The 27869-nt window shown below is 39.6% G+C and overlaps 1 protein-coding gene across 3 annotated transcripts; it reads left to right on the top strand.

Moving 5' to 3' along the window:
• Positions 1–271: 271 nt before the first annotated feature.
• wdhd1 (WD repeat and HMG-box DNA binding protein 1) lies at positions 272–27869 on the top strand. 3 transcript variants are annotated; one of them, XM_022202039.2, is made up of 26 exons: positions 272–407; positions 692–785; positions 2006–2117; positions 2238–2389; positions 4587–4698; positions 6018–6068; positions 6157–6252; positions 6340–6432; positions 7371–7477; positions 8708–8843; positions 11318–11525; positions 11888–12072; positions 12270–12454; positions 12544–12785; positions 13886–14023; positions 15175–15331; positions 16844–16958; positions 17397–17528; positions 18849–19066; positions 19427–19572; positions 19661–19717; positions 20138–20169; positions 20720–20884; positions 21000–21133; positions 21448–21583; positions 27456–27869. In XM_022202039.2, exons 2-26 carry the CDS (start codon positions 709–711, stop codon positions 27648–27650), a joined length of 3381 nt encoding a protein of 1126 aa, XP_022057731.1. In that variant the 5' UTR covers positions 272–407; positions 692–708; the 3' UTR covers positions 27651–27869. The 3 variants fall into 3 exon arrangements, with proteins under 3 accessions (XP_022057731.1, XP_051800871.1, XP_051800869.1); XM_051944911.1 differs by having other exon boundaries at positions 7371–7481; positions 8712–8843; positions 11321–11525; XM_051944909.1 differs by having other exon boundaries at positions 7371–7481; positions 8712–8843.

The following is a 27869-nucleotide window of genomic DNA, read 5'->3' as shown; positions in this document are numbered from 1 at the left end:
TAAGCTTTTTACCTTTTTAAAGCGTTCACTGTTCAATCAACACCGTATTTAAGAGGTGCGACAGTACTTTTGCCGCAATAATGCCGCCATAGAGATGGAAGAATGAACTCAAAACGTTTTGTAAAATATCTTTATTACTTTAGTTCTTGCTGCTCCCTCACATTTTATGTTATTGTTATTTTGTGATTGTTTTATCATTTGTTGCTTTATTTAATACAATTTCTATTTCATTAAAATATTTTTTAAAATGTAAATAAAAATAAAATAAGAGCTTGCGTCAAAACGTGGGCGGGGATTTCGGCTGCGTCATGACGTAGCTGGCGGGAGTTGTGACGTAAGCTTCCTTGTTTTCAACGCAGCGCGGGAGATTGAGGAGAAGAGGAGCTGCGGGGCTGAAAGTGGAAAGTGTAAGTTCTGTCTGTATTTATCTCATTTTAAAGTCATAACTTGTTAGATAACTTATTTTGTCGCTGTGAATTGAAGTTCTGATGCCGTAAACATCGTTTATCTGTCGGACCGAGCAGTTCGAAACAGCGCTGCGGCTACTTTTGTCTGTTGTTAGCTTAACTCTACAGCCAGCTGGTCTCAGTTATCTGGGAGTAAAATGGCAGAACAGAGGAGAGCCAAGCTGCACCGAAGTGTCACAGCTGCCACTTTACATGTTGATGATTGCTTCTGTCCCTGTGTTCAGTGTGCTGGTCTTTTAAAATGCCTTGTGAGAGGAAGCCGATGCGCTACGGTCATTCGGAGGGACACACCGAGGTCTGCTTCGATGACTCTGGGAAGTAAGTCACAGATTAAAAAAAAAAAAAGTTTTAACTCTTGATAATGAAAGAAATGTGGTCTGAGCGCCACTAGAAATCCATTTGGAGTACTTTCTGTGTGTCACTGTCATTCATCACAGTGTCTTGTTTGCTTAATTGTTTGTGTTTTACAGTATTATTGTACATTTAAATTTTACTTATGACTTTCTATGTTCACTCATTGAAGTGAACATAGAAAGTCATGCTGATGTTTGGCAATAGTCTTTGAATGAGCCTAAGTTAAACTGATAATTGAAAATATTGCAGTATATAACTATAATCATCTGATCATCATCATTTTTATTTTTGCGTATTTAGGGTTTAAGTCAGTCAAATACAACAAATCTGGCACAAATTTAGGGAAACTATATTGTTCTGTTCCTGTTAGTGCTATATTAATCAAAATATATGACTTGGACTGCACTGCATTATACTGCAGTATGCTGATAATATTGTTCCCCCTATTAACAATCTACTTTGTGATTGTAAATATTTTGGACAAACATTAGATACACCTGTGGTGGTTGTTGTTGAAAAAAATAAGATAATGCAATCCTTTAATAATCCTAAAGGGAAAGTGCAAACCTATGGGGAACATCAATTTAAAATCCAAACTGGACAAGAAATGCATAAAATCACTGTTTATTGTGCAGTTTCTTCTATATGTAGAAAATCTAGATATTCATATTCCTCTAATATGGAGAAAAAAAGAAGTAGTACAAAGTAGATATAGCTGATGTGTCACAGATCCTTTTCTGAATTGAAAATATTGATATTAACACAATTGTAAACTTAAAAAACAAACAAACTGCTGATTTCATCTTCTCAAATGTGACAGTTTTCTGTATTTCTGTGTCATATCTGACAGTGAAGTGTGACGTCTCCGATTTGTAATTTTTACATTTTTTTACATAAATGGAGAAAATAACATGCAGATCAGTCAATAATGAAGGTAACGGTTTGTTTCATTCAACAGAGTGTATGTGATCGTATTAAGTGATTCATCTGTGAGTAAATCTGCTCAAAGCTTTATCAGAAATCTGGCAGCAAAAACAGTGTTTCTATTTGTCAAAACTGTATCACACTAATTTGAAATGGCTCTTTGTCTCCTTTAAGTATGCTTATTAAGTGAAATTATATTTGCTATTTTTCCTTCTACTGCACAATATTCCTCAAATCTGACCCTGTTGAAATTTTCTCAGGTTCATTGTTACCTGTGGGAACGACGGAGATGTTCGCATTTGGGAAAGTCTGGATGATGATGACCCAAAGTTTATCACTGTTGGAGAAAAGGCCTATTCTCTGGCACTCAGGGTTGGTTGTCTTTATTTAAATATATGTACCGTAGTAGACGTTTGGTTAATCTTGACTGACATGTTTTCTAAAGAATAGATGCAGTTGAAACTGGGCATTTAGACGTTCTTTTCTCCACAGAATGGAAAGCTGGTGACGGCGAGCTCCAACAACACGGTTCAGATCCACACGTTTCCTGACGGGGATCCAGACGGCATCCTTACCCGCTTCACCACCAACGCCACGCATGTCACCTTCAACAGCAACGGCTCCAGAGTGGCTGCCGGATCCAGGTACTCCACAGTAGTTTGTATTAAACAATATGGAAGTCGAAAAAATAGGCCATCCACACTTCTAAAGCTCAATAATTAAAAATGTACGTACTTAAATGTGTGATTTTATTTGGGTTTATGCAGTGGGCATAAGTGAAGTCATTGTTCCACTTTTTATCAGACACCTAATTAATAAAACCTTTGATTTAGCTTTAATTGACCATTAATCTGATCAGGGCTAATATTTGTTGTAGAAAACTCCTCTGGCTCTGGTTACTCCTTAGAGTGGACACTAGGCTTGGGCGGTATCCAAATTTTGATACCGTCAAAAACTTCCTTCACATTTTACCGGGGTATACGGTATTACCGTTACTATTACTGTTACTGGCTTGTGCCTTCACGTTCGGAAATTGAATAATCGCAGCAGTGAGTGGGTGGTTGATTCGGAGATGCGTCCTTAGGCTAGAGGCGTTTCCATCTCTCGCGATCACCTTTTGATTGCACAATTTACAAATTGCTTCATCAGTATTTACCGGCTCTCCTTTCTCGTTTGCCTGGAACCTGAAATACTCCCAAACTGCAGAAGTTGTGTTCTTTTTTGACACCAAGTCACTCCATGCGGGATCTGCCATCTTCCCCCTCTCTCTCCTCTGCGCTGTCACGTGACGACATCACGTTCATAAACTTTATGGAAAGTCTCCAAAAGTAGGCTAAAACATAACTGTTTAAGTAAAAATCTGATAATTCAACCACACATAAGTGCTACTGGACATGGAATCAATTTTAGGAATTAAATGACTTTTATTTAATATTTAATCCTTATGTTAACCTTTCCTGCTCAGCTCCCGACCGTGGTCAGGAAGCCAGGGGAGGACAGTTCTCCAGGGCTGAAGTTACTGTTGTTACTTCGGGGTTAACCCCCTTCTCTTCCTCAGCAGTCGTAGAAGGCAAAGACACAGGAGAACGGCCTTATTGAAGAATACTGCAGCCTTTATTGTAAATTAACAGCAGCTAAACCATACAGTCGCACAAACCCAGCAGCTACACACCTCTTCTCTCTTTCTTCCCGAACCGACTGTCATCTTCCTCGCTCGCGCTGCATTCAGGGTCGCTCAGACATCTCGCTCTCCCCCTCTCACACACACACACGCTGCTCTCTCTTCCTCTTTCATAACGGAGCCACACACCATTGCATTTTTTCATGACGGTATTGGAACCAATACCGCTGCTATTTTTAAACACCGGCGGTATACGGTATTACCGTAATACAGCTCAAGCCTAGCGGACATAAATAAAAAGGAATTAAGTGAATCATAATAGTATAGAATAATAAGAAGCACAACAATAATGCACAGAGAAAAAGATATAATGTAAGAAATTAAAGACAGAGTGTAGTGAGCCATTTCTTAATGAGACATTTCAATGGCTTTTTAATAATATCAGTGGAGATCTAAGTTCTAATGGTGAGTAAAAAATGCAGTTTAGACACAACAATGAAAATAATCCGTCCCTTTTTTGATTTTATAACAGTAAGGAAACAACTTGTTGCTGGTCAATGCAGTAATTTTAAAACATGAATAAAACACACAGTTTCCTGGATGGAAATAACATCATCCTTGATGGATAAACTCAGAATGTCCAGCTGACTGTACAGATTCATCTGTTGCTCCTGAGAGATTTTCCATCGCTGAGCTCAGAGACGAGTGAACGTCACTTTTATTTTGTCAAACCATGCAGGTTTTCTCCTCTTGGGCTTCTCCTGCTGAGGCTATCATGTGTAACTTTCAGTGCTTCCTATGACTAAAGCAGCCTCTGGTCTCATTAGCTTCAGTGTTGTTGCTCCAGAGCTGTTGATATTTCTGCCTGGCAGACGGAGGATGGGTTTATGATTAGTCTTGATTGGAGATAAACGTCTGTTTGCTGCCAGAATTGATCTGCTCTAAACAGGTTTATGACAGCAATCAAAGCACCGAGCAGGCGCCTCATTGATGTTCCTATTTTCACGCTGCCTGTTTCCGTTGTGACATTGATTTTTAAAATTCAGACATCTGCAGTTGTTAGGACAGATTTGGTGTCTGCAGGCAGGTGGACGTTGCAGGAATCATTTCTGCTTTTGCTCATTGATTTGATGATTTGCTTTCGCGTTGGTTCACATTTGACGTGTCCTTTCCCTCGATTCTCTGCACATTTTTATTGTTAATTCCTTTGTGTTCTTCAGTGACTTCATGGTGAAGGTGGTCGAGGTGTCGGACAGCAGCCAGCAGAAAACGCTGCGAGGTCACGAAGCTCCGGTTCTCAGCGTCGCCTTTGACCCCAAAGACGACTTCTTGGTGGGTGAAACTTTCCTCCGATGGCACAAATGTAGCACTGAGGTGGAGATGAGGTCTTTTGTCGTACACTTTTAAATTGGATGTAACACACAGCATTTAGATGGGTTATCTCTCCTTTATTACTCAATGTTGTTCACTTATATTCCTTTAAATAGAACTGAGAGAATCTTGAATATTATCATGAAAGAAAATCCCACAGTGATGCTGACAAACAGAACTTTTGATGTTGGTCGACTGTATTCATAACCGCTGGATTGGTCGCTGGGAAACAAAAGCATCTGTATGTTATGAACTAAACAAGTCATAGTGCACAGTAAATAGGCTCTACCTGCAGCCTGATTAAAAAAAGCTCATATTTGCAGCATATAAAATCATATCAAATCATTTATTTTATGCTGAAATGGTGACAACAGACTCAGCAGATCAGTTTTTACTGATTTCTAAAAACAGATCTATATCAAGTGGTCATCCAGCTCAAGAAGGAATAAAACAGATAAATCAGCTGCTTTAATTAGTTAAACTGTCTATTGGGTTTGGGGAGTTTAACCCTTTAAGACAGGACATATTCTTACATTTTTACATGCTGTAGTGCAGTTTTTTGGAGTGTTTTTGTTTGCATCGATATAACCCTTACATCCCATGTTTTAATAATATGTATTAATTTATATCTTAACTACTACAATAAATTGCTGAAAAGTGCAATAAACCTAAAATATTTTTCTTTCACATATATTTCAAAACACAGAACTTGCATAGCCGTATCCCTCAGATTTGTAGAAAAGTTGCACAATATCCAGTGGTGTAGAATTTGTCTTTGTTATGTGCGCTTTATTGTGTGTTTTTACAAATCCATCACTGCAACAAAAATGCTCTGAGACCTCATGAGTGTGTAAAATGTTAGTGGAAGTCCACAGATTTTGTAAGCAGAAAGAATGATCGATCTATCTGATCTGGTTTAAAAATACCGCCAATAAAAAACACTTATGAACTTCACTGGATTCATAAAAAATGAATATGCAGTCATAGCAGCGGCACTGCTCTGGGCTCTACTGCATTTCTGATTCATTTAATGTCATCTTCATTGAAAAAAAAATGATTTTCTTTTTAAAAAAAAAAAAAGGAAATTTGTAAGTGACCCCAAACTGTTGAACGGTAGTGTAAATGTACTGATGGACTGGAGAATGTCTGAATTAGCAGAGCTCTTCACTTATTTTACCCACAAAGGTGATTTGGAGGAAATGTGTCTTTTGTTTGTTAAACCTGCATGTTTTAAATCCAGGACAATCGTTCAGTACATCTTTGTCTGGTTTGTCTTTCAGGCTTCTGCCAGCTGTGACGGCTCAGTTGTAGTTTGGAATATTGAAGAGCAGGTACATCAGTGTTTTTGTAAGTTTATAGTTTAAAATTCCACCCAAACAGCAGCATGTATTAATGTTTTCTGTGGTCTTTATGGCTCAGACTCAGGTGATCAGTTGGCCTCTGCTGCAGAAGACGAACGACGTCAGTAATGCAAAGTCTCTGTGTCGGTTATCGTGGCAGCCGAGAACAGGGAAGGTCAGTGGATTATCTACTGTTGTCTAGTCACTGTAGGAGCCTACAGAGAAACACCGAATCTAAAATAACAGCATGTTTGTGTGTCAGTTTTTAGCGGTTCCTGTAGAGTCGAAGGTTCACCTGTATGAACGAGGCTCCTGGGACCACGTGAGCAGCTTGTCTGACGACCTGCTCACTCAGGTGAGATCCAGTCAAACACAAACTCCTCCTAACTATTAAATCCTCTTTATTTCAAAGCTCTGTCACAATGTGACCTTCTGCTTTGTCAGTCAGAAACGGTGGTTCTGGATTGTTTAAATGTTCACCTCCTGTGATCTCTGTGTACAAAGCAGCCACTTAGAATATAAAAAAATGTGATACAAGGGCCTCAAACTCATCCTAAACAATCTGCATTTAGTTTTTCCCTTCTTTGAGCTTTTCTGGTGCTGCTGGTATTGTGAGTTTTTATTGTCACCACATTTTAAAAACATGAAATCGGTGCAGATGAATCATTTTACAGAGTAATTGTCTGCTTTTTCTCTTTACGTGGTCGACTCATGATTTATTTGTTTCATTGATCCCTCTTACATGCCTCATACTGGAATCAGAATGGGCAGTAAGTGACCTAATATGTGAACTGTACTGTCATTTCATGGTATCCAGGGGCTGCATAGAAGGTAGTGGTTAGCACTGTTGCCTTGCAGCTAGAAGGTCCCAGGTTTGCAGCCCGGCCTGTGCCTGGGATCTTTCTGCATGTTCTCCCTGTGCACGTGTGGGTTCATTCCAGTCAGGTACTCTGGCTTCCTCCCACAGTCCAATTGGTCCAATTCATGATTCTAAATTGCCTGTAGGTGTGAATGTGAGTGTGATTGTCTGTATGTGTAGCCCTGTGATAGACCGGAGACCTGTCCAGGTGTCTCCTGTCTTCACCCTCAGTCAGCTGGGATAGACTCCAGCCCCCAACGACCCTAATGAGCATTAATCTGTGTATACATAATGGTTGGACGGAGTGTTCAGCTGAATCTAAATTTATCCAGTTCCAAGGGAAAATTTGCATGTTTTTTTTCCCCTCTGCTTGACAACTTTTGTTCCCATTTCCTTTGTCTTTTTTCATCTTTTTCAATCTGTGTCCTGTGCAGCCCATCAACGTGGTGTCCTGGTCTCCATGTGGTCGTTTCTTAGCAGCGGGCAGCGTTGGAGGTTCAATGACGGTGTGGGACGTCAGCAGTAAAGTCTGTGTCGAGAGGCGAGTACCAAGAATGTTTGAAGAACTGCATATTTATGAAGTTGTAGTCCAAAGTTTTGGCTGGTTAGACCACCGGCTGCAATAAACTGAGGAAGCTGCATCCTCATCCACATGTTGTGCACTTATTTTTTTAGATACATGACATCTACATAACAAGTAAATAAATATGTAAATTCTTCTTTAATGGTGTTTATTTTCTGAGCCAGACCTTGTGGTACTGTGGCTGTTAGTTTTCTATGAATTCAATGTGTCTGTGGCATCAAGTTTTGGAAGCTTTCATCAAACGTCTGCTCAGATTTATATTCTTATTGATCTATTTTTCTATAGTGTTTAAATTACATGTGAATTATTTCACACCTGTAGCTTTATCAGGTGGAAGTTTACTCCATTTCCTTGTTAAACATTTAAAATTGTGTCGTCTTTTAGTAAGTGGGAAGTGTTTTGTTTTTTTTTATTGTAAAGAATCGACATTAGTAAATAAAAACATCCCAGTGTAAACGCTGGTGCAGTCATTAAGTCTACACTGAGGAATTTTAGTCATTAGAAATAATGATATTTTAAAAATACTAGAAACTAAAAAAAATATGAATGACAAATATTTGTGCATTTATTATAATTATTATTATTGGCTAGAACCAACATTGTTTATATAGCATATTTAAAATAGAGAAATAAGAGTAATTTGAGAAATTTCCTTTAATGTTATTTTTATAAATGGTCATTATTGTGTGGAGTAAACTAGGTTTAGTAGGTGTCAGTCTGAGACATTTAAATGCAGGAAAGTATATTAGAAGCATAAAATGTGCTGCAAATACTTTAAAAGTGTCGATTATTAAATATTGTTATGAGAAAGATTATTTAAAAGCTACTACAAACTGCAAAACTATCCGAAATGACACATATTTGTGTGTTTATTATCATTATTAATCAATTCTGAAGACTTTACAAGGGAATTACTTAAATATGTGGCGTATCTGTGTGAATGCCAGGATAATAAAAGAAAGAATCTGATATTGTAGGAACAGAATAGTAAACCCAACAGCTGCAACATTTTAGTTTTTAAACAATCCGCATATAATATGCCTATTAATGAATGAAACAGGAGGATTTTCTAGGCTCTTTCTCATCACAATGAGTGCAAAAATGAAAAGACAAAATCTTCCTTTAATGGTGACAGTAAATAGAGGAAACGCTTGCATTCACTGAAGTTAAACTTTTTGGTCTCTGCAGGCAGAAACATGAAAAAGGATTCACGGTTTGCAGTTTGTCCTGGAGTCCTTCGGGCAGCCAGATCGCCTACACCGACACCGAGGGCTGTCTGGGAATGTTGGACGGATTCAGCTCCTCCACCACCGACACCAACAAGGTACCAGTTAGATCACCGACTGCTCTGCTGCTCTTTAGCCAAACCATGCAGAGATTCTTCACTACATTCTGAAAAATCTGCTTCATTCAGTTTCATTCTGCAGCCGGTAGCATGACGTGAGCTCAGACCATTATTTAAGTCAACCTGTAGACTTAATTATCTATTTTATATCACATCCACATCTATACACTGCTCAAAAAAATTAAAGGAACACGTTTTATTCTAAGTATTGCATCAAATCAGTGAAACATGTGGGATACTGATCTGGTCAAATAAGTAACTGAGGGGCTTTTTAGTCAGTTTCAGCTGCTTTGGTGTTCATGAAATTAACAACAGATGAACTAGAGAGGTAACAATGAGACAACCCCCAAAACAGGAATGAGTTTACAGGTGAAGGCCACTGACATTTTTTTCCTTCCTAATTTTTTCTGACTGTTTTTCACTAGTTTTGCATTTGGCTAGGGTCAGTGTCACTTCTGGTAGCATGAGGCGATACCTGGACCCTACAGAGGTTCCACAGACAGTCCAACTCCTCCAGGATGGAACATCAATGCGTGCCATTGCCAGAAGGTTTGCTGCGTCTCCCAGCACATTCTCAAGCGCATGGAGGAGATTCCAGGAGACAGGCAGTTAGTCTGGGAGAGCTTGACAGGGCTGTAGAAGGTCCTCAACCGATCAGCAGGACAGGTATCTGCTCCTTTGTGCAAGGAGGAACAGGATGAGCACTGCAATAGCTCTACAGAATGACCTCCAGCAGACCACTGGTGTGAATGTCTCTGATCAAACAATCAGAAAGAGATTTGATGAGAGTGGTCTGAGAGCCCAGCGTCCTCTAGTGGGTCCTGTGCTCGCTGACCAGCACCGTGGAGCTCGGCTGGCATTTGCCATAGAACACAGGAATTGGCAGGTCTGCCAATGGTGCCTTTTGCTTTTCACAGATTAGAGCAGGTTCACCATGAGCACATGTGACAGACATGAAAGGGTCTGGAGAAGCCGTGGAGAACGTTATGCTGCCTGTAACATTGTTCAGTGTGACTGGTTTGGTGGTGGGTCAGTGATGGTGTGGGGAGGCATATCCATGGAGGGACGCACAGACCTCTACAGGCTGGACAATGGCATTCTGACTGCCATTAGGTATCAGGATGAAATCCTTTGATCTATTGTCAGACCCTACATTGGTGCAGTGGTCCTGGATTCCTTCTGGTGCACGACAATGCCCAGTCTTATGTGGTAGGAGAACTCATGCAGTTCCTGGAGGATGAAGGAACTGATACCATTAGCTGGCCCCCACGCTCACCTGACCTGAATCCAATAGAACACCTTTGGAACATAATGTTTTGTTCCATCTGACACCCTCAGGTTGCTCCTCAGACTGTCCAGGAGCTCAGTGATGCCCTGGTCCAGTTCTGGGAGGAGATATCCCAGGACATCATCCGTCGTCTCATTCAGAGCTTGTCCCGGCATCGTCAGTCATGCATACAAGCACATGGAGGCCGTACAAACTACTGAATACCGTTTTGAGTTGCTGCCAAGACATTTCAGCTAGATGGACTAGCCTGCCACATCAGCTTTTCACTTTGATTTTGGGGTGTCTTGAATTTAGCCCTCCTGGGGGGTTGATCATTTTCATTTCCATCAAACAATGTGGCATTTTTCATTCCTAACACATTAACCAGTCCATATCAATGCTAAGATCCAGTTTGTTTTTCCCCCATATTGAAATATGTATTTTGAAAGTGTTCCTTTAATTTTTTTGAGCAGTGTATTTGTATGTTTCTAGTGCTCTGTTTATTATGTTTAGATTGGTACTTACAGTAGAGTAGAATGTATTCTGCTTACTTCCAGCTCTGTGTGTTTAATCTTTACTTCTACCAGAGTAGTTTTATCACGACTTACAACCATAAATAAAAAGCTAATAATAATAATAATAATGAAAAATAAGTTAATAAAAAGTGTAAAATTGAATAAAATTAACAATGAAATCAATAAAGTTATGAAATCAAATGGACTATAAAATATTATGAATAAAATCATTTCAAAAAATTAAAATGGAAAACTCATATAGTAGAATCCAAGCTAATCTATTTATTTAATCTATCTATTTATTATTTAGTTAATCTATTTATTCTGCTGTTTTTGGGCTTAACTTTGGTTTTTAGTTTATTTATTTACATCATAGAAATTGTTCATTGGAGTAGATTAATGTCCTCTTTGTTCCAGCACAGAGTGGATTTTAGTTCTGGACTGGTTTGGAGTTGGTTAAACTTGCAAACCTTAAAAGTGCCGATTTGCTTTTCCACCAAAGTGTTCTAGTTGGTAACCAGCTTTCTGATGATGTTTATTTAGGATCACACTTGAAAGCAAGTCGAACCTTCTTCTTGGAGCAGATTCCTGCAGATGATTCCACAGAAAAACACCCACAGCATCAGATTTGTCCAAAATCAAGCTGCTAATGTGTGTCTCTGGACTTTCAGCAGGTTCCCGTTAAAAAACCAGCCAAAGATTACGACGACCTGTTTGACGATGACGACGACAGGCTGATGGATGAAGGACTGAGCAACACAAACTCTCCGGTAAAGAAACCAGCTGCTGCAGACGACGATGATGACGACGATTTCCTGATGCCGGCGACCGGCCGGGTGAGGAACAGAGGAGCCATCCTGGACGACGAGAACTCACTCGGTGGGTAAAGATGGAGAATGTTTAAAACTCCTGCCTGTTAGCTGACTTCAGGTACTCACAGGTTGTCAGAGTAGTAAATTATTTTCCTGTTGGATCACGAGAACACCACTTTGGTTCATGAATCTCAGAACAAAAATCTCAAAAATGTGGCTGCTGCTTCATATATAACTTTATAGATATTCATGTTTTCTGCTCATTTCCATCTACACTCCATGTTTAACTTGTGAATTATTCTCACAGACGTCTGGTTTTCCAGTTTTGTAGCAAAAAACGTTTTACAGTCTGAATATACAGTTGAGGTGGAGGAACAGTGGAACTTTAACATCTGCAGAAGCTTCTAATTTACACGTTTCTTCATTCAGACACGGGCTCGCTGAGACTCGGTCAGGATAAATTTGGGGATGATGATGATGCCGGCAGCACTGTGGAGCCTCCAGCAGCTCCACTGGTTCCCCTTCGTCCCGTCTACGAAGGACCGATGCCGACTGCTCCTCAGAGAGCCTTTCAGCCCGGATCCACTCCTGCTCATCTCACACATCGCTTCATGGTAGGACGAGTTCCTTAAGCTCATCTTATTTTGCTAACGTTGCGTTTTGTTCAATACTTGTTTGCCTCGACTCCTCTCTCCTCGTATCTCTTCCCCGTCTCCTCTGCATTTAGTGAAGTGGGATTAGAAGCTGGCCTCGTGGTTTCATTAAACTAATCTGCAGTCACATTTGTAGTAAAACTCAAACTCTCCCCCAGATGTGGAACTCTGTGGGGATCGTTCGAGGCTACAACGACGAGCAGGACAACGCCATCGACGTGGAGTTTCACGACTCGGCCGTGCACCACGCCATGCACCTCACCAACTCTCTGGGTCACACCATGGCCGATCTTTCCCAGGAGGCCGTGCTGCTGGCCTGCCCCAGCACCGACGAGCTCGCCAGGTGAACTTCTCCTGATGTCTCGGCCATGTCGGGTTCCTTTCTATTAAGTCTTTCAGTAAACCTCGAAACCTGCCCCTCTCTGCTCCCAGTAAGCTGCAGTGCCTCCACTTCTCGTCGTGGGACACCAACAAGGAGTGGATGGTCGACCTGCCGCAGGGCGAGGACGTCAAGGCTCTGTGTCTGGGTCAGGGCTGGGCGGCCGTCGCCACCAGCACACAGATGCTCAGGATGTTCTCCATCGGAGGAGTCCAGAGAGAAATCTTCAGCCTGCCGGGGCCGGTGGTCTGCATGTCTGGACATGGAGAGCAGCTACTCATCGTCTGCCATCGAGGTTAGACGCACAGATACACCTCACTGGGATGCTTACACTGTTTGACTGCTGAGTTGCTGATTAATAGACGAGATCCAGAGCTATCTACGAATAATTAGGAGGCAAGAGGAAATTTTCAGTATCAGTTTCTGCATTTTGGAGATTTTTCTGCACCAATATGTGGTGGAAATGCCTACATATATGTGAAGAATAATACAAAATTAAGGCCCAGTGAGTAAATGTTCTACTGTTTTTTCAAAGTAAGAGTCTTTTGCTTCTTTCGTCTATTTACTCAGATGAAAAATTGCAAATATTGTGAATATGAAGAGGTATTTATCCCCTGCATCTCCCCTGAAATCTGCACATATATACAACATTATTTTTTATTTTCATTTCGGTACCACTGTAGAGTGTATAGAAATAAAGGAAAATTGAAGTTTATATTTTTATATCCAGTATTAATGGTGGCCACTTTCACAATAGAGTAGAAATACTTTATTGATCCCCAGGGTGAAGTTCTGTTGCTACAGTAGAAAGCAGAAAGAGTAAAGTGACCACCACCACAATATAACATAAAGATAGAAAAATATACTAAGATACAAAAGTGTAAAATATATTATGAATAAAAATGGACTAAACTGAAAAATGCACCATAAAGTGTCAAAGAATTGTGTGTTTTGCTGGATGTGTAGATCCATACCAACTTTTCTGAGTGAAACTGTTGCTGTTAGATGATTTAAATTCATTTAAATAATTCCTGAGTTGATTAGTATGTCTCCTCATGTGTGCTTTGCTTTTGTTTGTTTGCTCTTATTTTTTCAGTGTCTTTTACAGCACACTGTGAACCTCACGCGCATTTCAAAGATCTCAAAGCAAACGTTTACGCTGCACTTAAACAGTCACCAGTAGCTGCCTGAAAGCTGAAAAGAGAAATTAAAAAATGTGAAATGCTATGACATTCTATGGACACTGGTGGTTGGTAGACAATAGTGGGAAAATGTTGTTTTTTAACCACAAATGTTCTGTTCTGTCTGCATTCATTGTACTCCTCTTGTTTCTTTCTTGCCTTCTATCTTTTATGAAGCCTAAATCTGACGCCTGCGTTTCATTCCCGTCATCAGCGACAGGTTTTGACGGTGATCAGGCTCTGGGTGTTCAGCTGCTGCAGTTCAGTCGGAGGAGGAGGCAGATCATCAACGGAGAGCCTCTTCCTCTGTCTCACAAATCCCACCTGTCCTGGATGGGATTCAGTGCAGAGGGTCAGTCTGTCAACAAGTTCTATTTCTGTGTATTTCTGGAGACATTTCTCTGACTGTTCAGACAAATAAAACTACAAATGGATCATTTGATCTTAAATCACAAGGGTCCTTCTGCTCAGCCATCTCTTTTTCATCATAAACTGTGGATATTTAAAATGATATCTGTGACATTTTAGCTTGATTTATCAAATACTCAGTAAGATGAAATATGAGGTGGTATTTGGATGATGGTATCTCAGGAACTATTAAAGATATAAGTTTGAAATGTTCACATTTGGTTCAGGGCTGCACAGTGCAGTAGTGGTTTGCACTTTTGCCTTGCAGCAAGAAGATCCCCGGTTCAAATCCCGGGGTGGGCCTGGGATCTTTCTGCATGGAGTTTGCATGTTCTCCCTGTGCATGCGTGGGTTTTCTCCGGGTACTCCGGCTTCCTCCCACAGTCCAAAAAAACATGCTGAGGTTAATTGTTTACTCTAAATTGTCCGTAGGTGTGAATGTGAGTGTGATTGTTTGTCTGTATATGTAGCCCTGTGACAGACTGGTGACCTGTCCAGGGTGTCCCCTGCCTTCGCCCAAGTCAGCTGTGATAGGCTCCAGCACCCCCCCGCGACCCTAGTGAGGATAAAGCGGTGTATAGAGAATGGATGGATGGATGGACATTTGGTTCAGAAAATATCAATGGTTGACATCTGTTATAATATTTTAGTTAATGTGTTCAAAGATGGAACTTTTCATGATGGCTTGAATTATTTTATTCCATCTTTCGGTCCCCCTATAATCAGAGATTATTTGATCTACTCGTCCAATATTGCAGATTATAAATCAATGACACGATGAGAAAAAACAGTGAAAGCTTTAAGCTTTTATCCTCAATCATTCCGGAGATACTGTAGTTCAAATGGAGCCTTAAATTTCAATGCGCTTAAAAAATGTGCTGAAAGTGGCAATAAAAAAAAATAGTATTCGATATATCAGTGTAAAGTTTTACTAATATCTTTATAATTAACGGTATTTCAGGCAAATCAGGGGGGGTGGAGCAGAAATCATTCTAAACATTTGATGATTTGACTCAATAATCTCACCAGAAACAGCATTTCTTTAATACTTCTCTTTCGGGTTTGTAACCTGACAGCCAGTTTTGTGTTTTCCAGGGACTCCTTGCTACGTGGACTCAGACGGCGTAGTTCGGATGCTGAACCGATCTCTGGGAAACACGTGGACGCCGGTTTGTAACACCAGAGAGACCTGCAAGAGCAAATCGGATCACTACTGGGTGGTCGGAGTTCACGAGAATCCTCAGCAGCTCAGGTGAACTTTCTGCTGCATCGTATCCCAAAAAGTCACTCCTTTGTAGTTAAAATACGGCCATGACTCTTTATTAACTTCAAAAAAGCAAACGCGCTGCTGGGTTATTGGTTAGTTACTCCATCAAGGAGGTGGAGCCTCAGCGAAGTTATGTGACAACCAGCATTGGTTTGTCTGTTCTCAACATTACTCAAAAACAAACTAACGAATTTGGATGAAATTTTCAGGGAAGATCAGAAATGGCACAAGGACCAACTGATTAGATTTTGGCAGTGATGTGGCTTACAGTCTGGATCCATGGATTTGTTAAAGATTTCTGTGTCATTGTGAGATAACGGCACAGTGTCCGTCGGAAAGGATACAAGGAACAACTGATTTATTTGTGGGAATGTTTCTGCCATCACTTCCTGCCGCCCGCTACATATTTAGGTCACATGATTCAGTATCCGTGCATAACATACACATGCATAACGCACGTCTGTGCTCAGTGCAAGGTCATTTTGTTTTGAGATGCATCTATATTTTACAGGGACACTTTCTATGTTGCCGTGATTTCTGCCACAAATTTTTTCAAGATTTCATCCATCGAAAATGATATGACTGAGCAGCCTTGGTGGAGTACTGCTCTCTGAGTGCTTTCCTTCTTTAATATTGTGTAGTATAAAAGATAGAAGTGCACCATTGCAACTGGGTAAAGAATAAGAACACCATGTAAACTCAAAGTCGTACATTCTCTAAATCAGAACAACTTTGACTAAACATATAAGCAACTAATGTATTCTTGTACTGTATTTTTAAATTCTAGTGTTTCTTTTAGCTTTTTTCAGATTTAAGTAGAAGCATATTAATGCAAAACTAGTTGTATGACAGAAAATAAAGACATGAAGGTGTGTAAACACTGATTTCAGCTGCCAAGGAAATGGTTCATAGCAATTTTATTTTTTATTTTTTTTCTTAATTTGTTTATTGAAACATTTATCATTACTTGCATGACAATTACACATATGTGTTTTTTTTTGTTGTTTTTTTGGTTCATAGCAATTTTAAGCCATATCTTTCAACGAGCTCTTTGTTTTTCTCTTTTATGCTGCAAGAATCAACTTGCAGAGACTTAAAACTTCCTTGAGAAAAGTAATGTTTGGCTTCTAGTCGTCTGAAAACCAAACTCAGACACACATGAAGCAAACTTGAGGGCTCATAAATAAGTTCTTGTGGTTGTTTTTCCACATTAATAAAGTGTCTGTTTGGCAGCTGATTCGTCTGATGGTCGAGTTTTACCAAAAACACCTGAATGCATCAGAAAATGATCTAAACGTTCATCTCATTATGTGACTATAGAATCACTTTCATTAAACAGAATTAGCTTCTGACACCCAGTAAATCACATTTTAAGGGTTTAGTCAGTGTTACTGGCTTCTTACCAGGTATTTCTATGACGTATATGACCCTGACCTCTGATCTAATCTGTTGCAGCTGCAGGTTAATCGTTCTTTCTTACTGATCTCGTCCTGTCAGGTGTATTCCCTGTAAAGGCTCCAGGTTTCCTCCGACTCTGCCCAGACCTGCTGTGGCCATCCTACCCTTCAGACTGCCGCTGTGTCAGACCAGCACAGAGAAGGGGCAGATGGAGGTAAAGACCAGAATTAAAGCAGCTTTCTGTCCTAAAAAACACATCAACAGAGTCTCCTGTAGATGTTTTGAAGGATTAGTGGGGATAGAATTGATTAAATATTAATAATCTTTGTTAATTAAAATAATGCATCTGCTTTTTTTGTAATAGTTAAAGAATGATGTTATTTGAAGAACATTTTTGTGCAAAACAACTGTCAACAAACTATAAATCTTACTGAGTATCCTTGTGAGTGATGCTCTGCTGTATTTTCTGTAGAAACTGATGACTTAGAAGTTCAGAAAAGCCCATTTTCAGGCTTTCTGAGATGGTTCTATTCAACCATGTGCAGAATTAAAGTAATCCCAGAGGGAGTATTCACAGCTACCTGCTTCTTCTGAAATGCCAGATTGAAATATCCAGTTAAAGTTGAGTCTGTCCTCCTCTGTCGACCTCCAGGAGCAGTTCTGGCGTTCAGCCCTCTTCCACAACCACTACAGCTTCCTGTCGTCCAGCGGCTACGAGATCAACGAGGACGGACAGAATCAGTCCCAGAAGGAGCAACAGGAGCTGCTCATGAAGATGTTTGCAGTGAGTACAGACCAGGGGTGTCAAATACAGCCCAGCCTGATCTAAAGTGGACCGGACAGTAAAATCAGAGCACGGTAACCTACAAATAACAACACCTCTGAATATTTCCCTTTGTTTTAGTGCAAAACGTAAAAGTATGATTCTGAAACAATCTTTTCCAAAGCGTTATGAATGAGCTGAAGTTTTAAAAAAAAATAAGTGTGATTTCAATTATTATATATATTCTCAAATATTTTGCCTCAATTGTAGCCGAGCCATGCTTGATCCCATGTTTCTGACGGCACAAGGGTCTAGGGAAGCTCGACAGGGAGGGAGGCGGGCTAAAAGGTTGTCTGTCAAATCCCTCTGCAGCAATTGGGTAGTTATACAACCAATCAGTGCAACGAATAGGCTGACGTAGTTCCTAGAGCACCGGCGGATTGTGGCTAAGTCCCATTAGCTTCCCAACCAGCGGAGCCGACTGGTATATTAAGGATTTGCCATATCCCGTCGGCATAAGTCCAAATACGTCTTTCTTCTCAATGAAACACTTCAGTGCCGTCCTTTGTTTATCTTTCAAGTTGAATTTTAGCTTCAAATCTTTAAGGGCTGTGGCCAAAGCCGAGTCGAAAGATAACTGTTTATTGTGGTTGTTTCTGTCAGAATCGTCACGCCTCTGTCGTCACTTCGTTACGCCCGCCTTCTGACTCTACACTTCATGGTGATTCGTCGGCCAGTTTTAGGAGAATCCAGCCTCGAGCCTTATGGAGGGTAACTAGACCCTCCCTGGCAGAGAATTAAATTCGTTGCTGTGGGTTGTCTAGCGCGGCTAGGCTACCTCAATTGACCTTTAAACATTAAAACTCAAAGACCAAAAAGGAACAAAACATTTACTCACTGATATCTGAAACTGGATAATGTAATATTTTACTTTTTGATCAACGCAGCTTGCCAAGATGTAGAAATTATTGTAAATTTACATTCATTTCCACATCTGTGTTAAAACGGATCACCTCACTATTAAGGCAAAGGTTCAGTTTTCCCTCTGCCTTGTGAATTTATAAAATTCATACATTAAAAAAAAAGCATTAAAGTTATGGCAGTGCATCAACAATAGTGCCAAACTCTTTTGTACTGAAGCTGCTGGCTGACATTATGTACATTAAGTATTCATTTTTACACTTTGCAAAGTCGTCCCGTGGGCCGGCTTGGACCCTCTGATGAGCTGCAGACACTTTGATCAGCTGTGGGTTCACATTTACTGGATATTATTACCACCGATGTCAAAGCCTGTCTTGTTTTCTGCTTCTTCACGTCATTCTGCTGGATGTTTTCTTGCAGCTGTCTTGTAAGCTGGAGCGAGAGTTTCGCTGTGTGGAGCTGGCTGAACTCATGACTCAGAACGTGGTGACCCTGGCCATCAAATACGCCTCCCGATCCAGACGGATGGTTCTCGCCCAGCGGCTCAGCGAGATCGCCCTGGAGAAAGCCAACCAGATCCAGGAAGAAGAGCAGGAGGAGGAGGAGCCGGAGTACTCCAGCTACAGACGGACCTCTGGGTACAAACAAAATGCTTCTATCTGTCGCTGTTGTGGAAAATCAGTGTTAACGTTCAGGTTGAGTGACTGAGTGATGTGTAGTTGCAACAGTCTCTTGTGATTTCTGTCACTTTTTTTTTAAACAAATGAGGCAAAACAAAGCAACAAACCTGATTCACTGTTTCCTCAAATTTAACTCTGGCAGTTTAATAGGGAATTTAAAAGAGATGTTCACTAAAATCAGGCTTCTCTGTGAATCAGGAAGCAAAATCCAACTTGGAAGCTGGAAGGCTGCAAATTTTTGTAGGACAAAAAGAGACATTGAGTTTTTTTCCTGTTTGTAAACTTGTGTTTTGCTCATAATTCACTGTATTTGTACAGGTACAACCAGACCGAAGTCTCAGGAGGACGTTACAGCAGCAGCAGATATAATCAGGAGGAGGAGGAAGAACAAGGAGGAGAGGAGCTCAGAGAGGAGGAGGACGGACAGGAGATGGAGGCCGAGGAAGCATCAGAAACTAAAAAACGTCAGCTCGACTTTTTTCTTCCTTTTTAGCACACAGTGTCGATGCTAACAGCAGCTAAGTGGTTTCCTTCATGTCTTTCGTGCTGCAGGTGTGAATCCGTTCGCTAAAGAAGCAGCTTCACCTGTGACACCATCTCTGACACCAAGTGAGTAAACGTACATTTTCAGATCTCAAAATGAATATTCTGATACCACCGTAGCGACTGAATGTTCAGATGTTTGGGTCCAGACCTAATAGTCACAGCACACTAGATAGAAGGAAGAATGGAGCGCAGTCTGTTATCTTCAGTAATCTTGTAGATTTATGGAGCCGCCCACAACAGACCAAGCTCGTGTTGAACTCACAGAAGGAATCAAGTCAAATCTGATTCTTTAACTTGTCCAACATGTGTAATAGGTCTCCCTAAAGTCTGATTATCTCCTGATTCTCTTCTCCGGTCATGAGCCAGTTCAGTTTGTAATATTTCTACTGCAGTGTTCAGCTTGTAATAGGAGCAGGAGGGCAGGATGTTGTTCAAGTATTTATAATGTGAATGAGCTGCTGATGTCTGACGTTTGTTTTTCAGTCGGTAAAGTCGGACGTGCAAATCCTTTCAAGGTAAGAAGAGAAATATTTTCACAGCAGCATTTTTAGAGCCTCTTCTGCTGTTTGATACCGTTTTGGTTGTGAATAAAGACTTTAAAGGAACAGACGACTAAAAAGGGAATTCAGTTTTCTGTCTTTTCCAGCTGAACGTTGAACTTAAGTTGATTTGATTGCTCCGAAATGTGACTACTTTTGTTGTTTTTAGTGTAAGAAAGAGAAGGTTTAGTTTATTGACAATGAGAATTAGTTCTGAACCAACTTACCTGGTTAAATAAAGAAAATTAAAAAATTTAAAGCTTAAAAAGAAGTTGACGTATTAATGGAAGTAGAGGTTTAGTTTATTCCTCTGCGGCTTTCATGTGTCTGAAAACTTAAAGTTTGAATGAAATCACTGTGACGAGAAGTCTGATTAGTAATTAAACTTAAAACACATATTTTTCATAATAAAGGACCAGCCGGTGTAATAGTTTATACTCAGATGGATTCATTGTTTTGTTTTTCTCCTGGGATTTGTTGACTGTAAGAAAATACAGCAAATCTAAGTTACTCTGGATGTGTTCAGGTCCTCGGTTCTGGTAAACCGTCGTCTTCGTCTGGACAACCTCGAGTCACAAACATCCTGGACAACATGACGTCCAGCAGGAAGTCGACTCCACTAGGCGGGTCTGCAGGGAAACAAAACAAAACCCCCGTCCTCAAACCGCTGGCACCCCGACCCAAAACTAAGGTAGCTTCATCTGCAAACCTCACAGCAACAAACCCTGAAACGTATCCTGAAGTCACCACATTTGCGGCCTTATGCTGGGATGAAAAACTGAGCTGTTTACTTCTTGTCTCTGCAGACTCAGTCCACTCTGCTGCAGATGACCAGCAGTAAAAATAAGAAAACTCAGGAGAGCATAGAACCGGCTGCAGATCAGAAACAAGCAGACGCTCCTCCACCGGCTTCACCTGCAGGAAACACCGAAAACAAACGGTGAAAGATTTGACTTTGAAATCTTTAGCCCGAAATTATTCACACCCCTAAACATTTTGACCTAAAGTTACTTTTATTCAACCTGCAAGTTTTTCTTTTTTGATTGGAAATGACACATTTGTTTCCGAAAAGATGATAAGATGATGTACAAGAGGCATCACTGTGGAAAAAATAATTTCTCAGCTTTTATTTACGTTTAAAAGTAACTTTAAGATGAAATTTGCTGGGGGTATGAGTAATTGTGGGCTGGACTGTAGAAGTTACATGAGGATTATTTTTTTAAAAAGCAGCATTTTCTCACTTGCTTGTTTCAGGGCGAAGACGGGCTTCCAGCTGTGGTTGGAGGAGAACAGGAAGAATATTTTAGCCGATAATCCAGAACTGGAGGAGACGGAGATCATCAAAGAGGCCATGGGGAAGTTCAGGACGCTGTCAGCAGAAGAGCGACTGGTAGGACGGGTTCAGAGGGGGGTTTGCTAGATTTTACGGTTAAAAATTAGACCAAAATGCAGAGAAATCTGCTTAGTGATCTTAGAAAAGTTGTCTTAATATTAAAAGATGTTAAATACGTCAAAAGTAAAAGTTCCAGTCAACAAAAAGGAGTCAGATTTTTAACATTAGACTGATGATGTTTTTTCTTTGAATTCCTGAATTCAGCTTGTTTTTAAATCCAAGGGACTTTCACTACATAACAAGAATAGCATTTAATCAAATTATATTGACCACAATTCAGTGTTGAAAAGAAATAAAAAAGAGAAACGTTGAAATGTGTATCATCACTGTACTTCCAGTCCCTGTGAATTTCCAATATTTTACAATTAAATCACGGCGTCTGCAGTTTTCTAGACTAGAAAAGGGAATATTTGATCTTTAATACAGTGTAATGTCTGTATGGTTCAATAAATGTCTTAGTTTGGACAGTTTACGAGTAAACGTAGTTGAACTTCCATTCTTACATGGTTTGTGTTGCATGTTGTCAGTAAATCGGCTTCAGTGCAGTCAGCTTCTTTATTTGGTTTGAGAAGTCCTTTAATGTGCTGGACTGTCTACATCAGGGGTGTCCAATTCATTTTATTTCAGTTTAATTTATCTAAAGTGAGACGGACCAGTAAAATGACAGCAAAATAACCACAACTCTGAATGTTTCCCTTTTGATTTAGTGCAAAAAGTACAATTCTGAAAATATTCACCTTTAATGAACCTGAATCTTTTTGCAAAACATCATTAACAACATGAAATTTGTTCAGAAAAAAAAGTGAAATTTCAGCAGTATTATGCCTCAGTTTATCATTTGTGTATTACAACGTACAGATCAGTTTGTTTAGCACAAAACATTTAGTCTCGGGTATCTGGAGCTGACCACTAGAGTATTTTACTTCGTGATCAGAACAACTTGTCAAGATCTAGAAATGATTTAAAATTTACATTCATTTCCACATCTGTGCAGTAATCCTGGACTGACACACTATTAAGGAAAGGGTTAAGCTTCCCCCCTGAATTGTAAATATATAAAATGTGTACATAAAAGTCGTGGACAAATTTTAAATTGCAGTTACTTTTACTGAAAAATTGCAGTTAATGTCATCTCTGTAATTTTACACTTTGCAAAGTCGTCCCAGGGGCCGGATTGGACCCTCTGGGGTTCAGTTTTGGCCCTCGGGCCGCATGTTGGACACCCCCAGTCTACATGACTGAAGTGGAAGTGTGAACGAAGACGATATTAGAGCCCTGACTCCTAAATATTCACTACAAACTCACTAAAGCACTCGCTAAATCTGCAACTTTACGGCTACAAACTACCTGCAAATGAGCACTGATACGTCCTGACAAAGAGAAAAAATATACATTTTTCACTAAAATGGTGCCTCTTATTTACCCAACAGTCCTAGATTACAGGTTACTCCAGCTGGAGATACTAGAAAAACTTACTGAGGCAACTGGTAATCCAGGACTCTCTGTGGAAGGGACTCTCCAGTCAAAAAGATTTACAAATGTTATTGTTTCATCTTTAAATAAGAGACAGCCACGGCATTCAGACTCAGTTTTCTAGTAAAAAAAAATTGTCTTATATTTAAGCAAATACATCTGTTTGAGTTTTGGTAAAATTCCAGGTTTGAAAATGTATTTAAAAATTATTTATTTAAGCCACTCACAGGAGGAATAAGGCAGTAAATTAGTGTAGTTGTTGTTTGCATGTGAAAATAAAGAAGACAAAGGGGTGTGAAGGTCACAGTGCAGCTCAGAAGCTTTCTCTAATCCAAATCTGGATGTAACAAAACCCATCAATTAGTGTGAGAGGCAGCAGTGATGATCAGCAGCAGATCAGTTCTCCTCAGGGATCCACTCTGTCAGTTTGGGTCAGATCTTCATCACATCTCTCTCCTTATGTACACTTTTATGCTGTTATTATTCTGTTTGTCACAGCTGAATGTGAAAATGACTCTGATTTAACAGCACATGAAAACTGAAAAAATGTTTTCCAGTTTAGAAAACGTAGCAGGCATGAAGAATGTCTCTGAATCATGTAGTTTAAATAATGAAGAATCCACCAAATTATTTCTTCAGTGTTTTTCCTTCTGTACCACAAACCTTCACTGGGCCGCTTATTTAATCCTCGTGTTGTTTTTTGGATCAAAAATGACCCGACCTCTATGTTTAATAGCAGAGAAAAACCTAAGCGAACTTTTCTCAACTTGGCATTTGATGACTTTTTGTAAAGAAAAGAAAAAGTGAAACATTGTCTCTATTATAGCATCTATTATCTTATTATATTCTTATTATTGTTGTAGGTCATGCTCCTTGTGGGGGGAAGCAATGATTTGAAAGATGTGAGAAGACAAATATTTGTACAGTACACTGTTGTTTCCTTCAAAAAAATGCATTTGAAGCTACTTTCTGCACATTTCTGGTGCTTTTTTAGGATATACAAGTACAGAGTGACACAAAAAAACGGGAACTTTTTAACAATCCAATAAAACCAAGAGTGATGGAAGAAAAATATTTTATTCATAGTAACTGAAACCTTAAAACATGTCATTTAAGAAACAATGATGGAATTTTCATTTTTTCAAAATGACTTCCTGTAGATGGCGTCTTTCTGTACAAATGCATTCTTGAACTCTGCTGTTGAGATTCCTCATTGACCGCTGCAACATCTCAGCTTGGATACTGTGAATTTGATCCTGAATTCTCTGTTTTAACTCATCCAGAGTTCTTGGTCGAGTCGTGTACACTTTACTCTTGGGATAGCCCCAGGTAGAGTTCAAGAATGCATTCATACAGGAGGACGCCATCTACAGGAAGTCATTTTTAAAAGATGAAAATTCCATCATTGTTTCTTAAATGGCATGTTTTAAGGTTGCAGTTACTATGAATAAAATATTTTTCTTCCATCACTCTTGGTTTTATTGGATTGTTAAAAGTTCCCTTTTTTTGTGTCACCATGTACCATCTCATGCTCAAAAAGTAATGTTTACACCTAATTAGCACCTTTAGCAGCAACGATAGTGACAAAAAACTTCTACTTGAGCAAAGAAAACGGTTCTAATGTGTAATGTAATAAAAATGAATGGTGTCCGCTGATTAAATCCACACATTCACAAAGTGTGGGATGCTTGACAGGTTGGTTCTTCATGTAAAATAGATTTTGGGTTGAAAATTCAGTTGAGCTGCTTTATTTTGGAGGCTCAGTGGAGGCAGGTCGTCTTTGGCCTTCAGGACCAGGGAAGTGTTCAGGATGTTAAGACCAGGACGTAGTTGTGCATAACGACTCTTCATATTTTGAACAACCAGAATCATCTATATTTAACCTTTTAGGAAGAATAAATTCACACCAAACTCACTCTAGCTCATTTTACTACACAGAAGGTAAACAAGAACACCAGAGTAATAAACCGATAAAACCTTGGAACAGTTTCTCTCTAAATCACTAATAAAATGTAAAAAAAAACCAAAAAAAACACTGTACAAATGACAGCTGCACGGTTTAAATCAACTAAAAATTTTACCATATTTACTAAAGCTTTGTTGCAGGGTTCACCAAGTTACATTTTAAAACTTTTTAACAGCATAAAAATGGACTTTAATTAGCCAAAAGTTAAAAAGCTCTAAATTAACCAGTTTGGATGTTATGATCATTTGCTTTCCACTGATTAACACCATCAGCTAGTGATATTCATGATATTTCTACTTAATATTAGACGTTGTTTTCAGCTTAAATTTAGGACTTTTAAAGACTTCAGTGTCACATAAAATACACTTTTAACATCTGTTTAACATCATACTGGTTTGTATAAAAGTATTATAGAAAAGACCTCTGGATGGTGTGGCCTGAAATAATTAATTATTTATAGATTTATAGATATTTTTTAACACTCTTTTAAAAGGAATAATTATTGTAAAGTTTTCTCACTATTTTAGTGTGAAAAATCTGACTTAAACTCCACAAAAAGCCACCTGTGCTGCTTTTGGAGCCCGTTTTATTTATTTATTTTTAATTTTTTACATCTGACAAATGAGAAAACTGACAAAACATCAGATATTTGTAGAATAAATTCTGATTTCTATCAGGCCTGGCAGCAGCAGGTGTTGCAGTGTCGGATGAAAAAGAAAATCCAGATTATAAACGTAATTTTATCGTTTTCACACACCTGCTGTCAGCGGTGGTCAGTGGATGGTGAATGAATGATTTGATGACACACCTCATCCTCTCATCCACCTGAGTGTTTGTAAGCAGCTGGTCCTGTCCCTGCATTCATCACGTCTGTCAGCACAGAGCTGGATATGAGAGGACGGTGGGGGGAGGACGGTGGGGGGAGGACGATGGGGGAGGACGCTGTTGCCTGGGAACCCGGCGGATTGGCAGCGATGAGGGCACAAAGCATTGATCTTGTGATAATACAGAGAGACGGTGAGCTGGTCAGTCTGCAGGTCAATAATTATGACGACAAGATGAGATTTTGGAAGACAAGAAGTGTGAGTTTTATTTGTGCTCCTTTAAAAAGAAGATTTTCCTTCACTTTCATTTGATTTTAAGGAACTTTTGCATCAGAACATGAAACATTTTGAAGTCCTTTGTGAACATTGATGCAAACAGTAAATGTGGGAATAATCAGAGGCCAAAACTGGTCCAAAAATCTGTGCCTGAACTCAAAAAGACGCTGAAATGTGGACATCAGACCTATCTACAGGCCTAGAGACACGTCTGTAAATGGGTCTGACTGCATCTCAGGCTCAGTAATCAGACTTAACTTCACCTAGGATTTGACATTGTTGTAAAATAAGAACAGGGAAACCGTAACTCCTTTTCATCATTTCCATTTGATTTTAAGCCGTTTTTGCATCAGAACATGAAACATTTTCTCATCCGTGGTGCACATTAATGCAAAGAGCAAATATAGAAAAATCAGAGGCCAAAATATGCCCAAATATTCATTCTGAAACTAAAAAAGATGCTGAAATGTGGGCATCAGACCTATCTATTTAATAGATTACAGAAAATATCAACTAAATCACACACTATTTTTACAATGAGTAATTTAGAATTTGCGACTAAAGTTACACTTCTTTAACGTAATCAAATCTAATTATTTGGCAGATATTTGCTGTTATTGTCACATTTTTACATTTTTTGATTACATTAGTCCACAGTTTGTTTGTTTTTTGTGCTACTTTGACTCGCGGTTTGCAGAGCATTTTAGTTGTGAGAAACCTGAAAAATCCAGGAAAATGATCCTGCAGGGTCACTTTTAGGCTAAAACTTGGTTAATATCTGACCCTGTGTTGTGAGTTTTACATCATTCTGCTGTAATACGATAAAAGAAGAGTTGAAAAGGGAGACGTCAGAGCTCCACCAGCTCTGTGATGCTGATGTTGGTGTGAATGTGTTTGGGGTTAATGACTGGCGATGGAGGTGAAGAGTGTCTGTTTGTGTGTTTATTCGTGTGTGTGTGTGTGTTGCTGCCAGTCCACTCTGCAGGCTGATGAGTCATCGCGGCTCCATTACGTCCTGGAAAACGCTTCCTTTTGTCTCTGCTCCGAGAGAGAAAGGGAGGAAACAAAATAAATAAATAAATAAATAAAAGCACGAGGAGGAAAAGAGCCGGCAGGCCAAAGAGATGCTGCCTGTCAATAGTGATTATACGTGACAGGATGCAATTTCAAGCTGCTCGCCTCAGCGTCCATGTGTGCGTTTAGTCATCCTCATGTAGGTGTTTGGAGCCGCCATGCAAAACGGAAGAACAATTTTCTTTTTGTCCTGTTGGATAATTAACATGTGCGTTTCATGTCTCTTCTCTTTTTGTTTTTTTTTTTTTTTTTCCAGTCGTGGACAGAAAGAGCGAAAGGTCAAAGTGGAGATGCAGCAGATGTGAAGAAGAGGAAAAGAGCAGAAGAGGAAGGAGGAGAAGATGTGGAAAATAAGAATGAAAATACAGAAGCTGATGAGAACAGTGCAAGGAAGAAGAAATCTCTGGATCCTTCCTCAAAGCTGTCAGCGTTTGCATTCAACAAAAATTAGACGTCAGGTGGAGACTTTAAACGTTTTGTCTTCCAAACATCTTAAACCTGTTTGATTTAAAGCCTTAAATGACCTCGGTGTTCGCAGTGGATCAGTGACTTTAACCTGTCCTGGTGTTTATGATGGAGAGCACTTCATTCTGTTTGTTTTTACCTTCACAGCATTTCTAGAAACGATTTACTGTATTTTTACAATTTAATAAAAATAAATGAAAATTCA

The sequence above is a fragment of the Acanthochromis polyacanthus genome, chromosome 2, assembly GCF_021347895.1.
Source record: "Acanthochromis polyacanthus isolate Apoly-LR-REF ecotype Palm Island chromosome 2, KAUST_Apoly_ChrSc, whole genome shotgun sequence".
NCBI lineage: Eukaryota > Metazoa > Chordata > Actinopteri > Pomacentridae > Acanthochromis > Acanthochromis polyacanthus.
This window is presented reverse-complemented; position numbering and strand designations above follow the sequence as displayed.

Excerpts from the sequence above, each read along its gene's own strand:
- wdhd1 (XM_022202039.2), top strand. The coding sequence starts at position 709 with ATGCCTTGTGAGAGGAAGCCGATGCGCTACGGTCATTCGGAGGGACAC. Across the intron at positions 4,699-6,017 it reads ACCCCAAAGACGACTTCTTG|GCTTCTGCCAGCTGTGACGG; the intron begins GTGGGTGAAACT and ends TTTGTCTTTCAG. Across the intron at positions 19,573-19,660 it reads AGCATCAGAAACTAAAAAAC|GTGTGAATCCGTTCGCTAAA; the intron begins GTCAGCTCGACT and ends TTCGTGCTGCAG.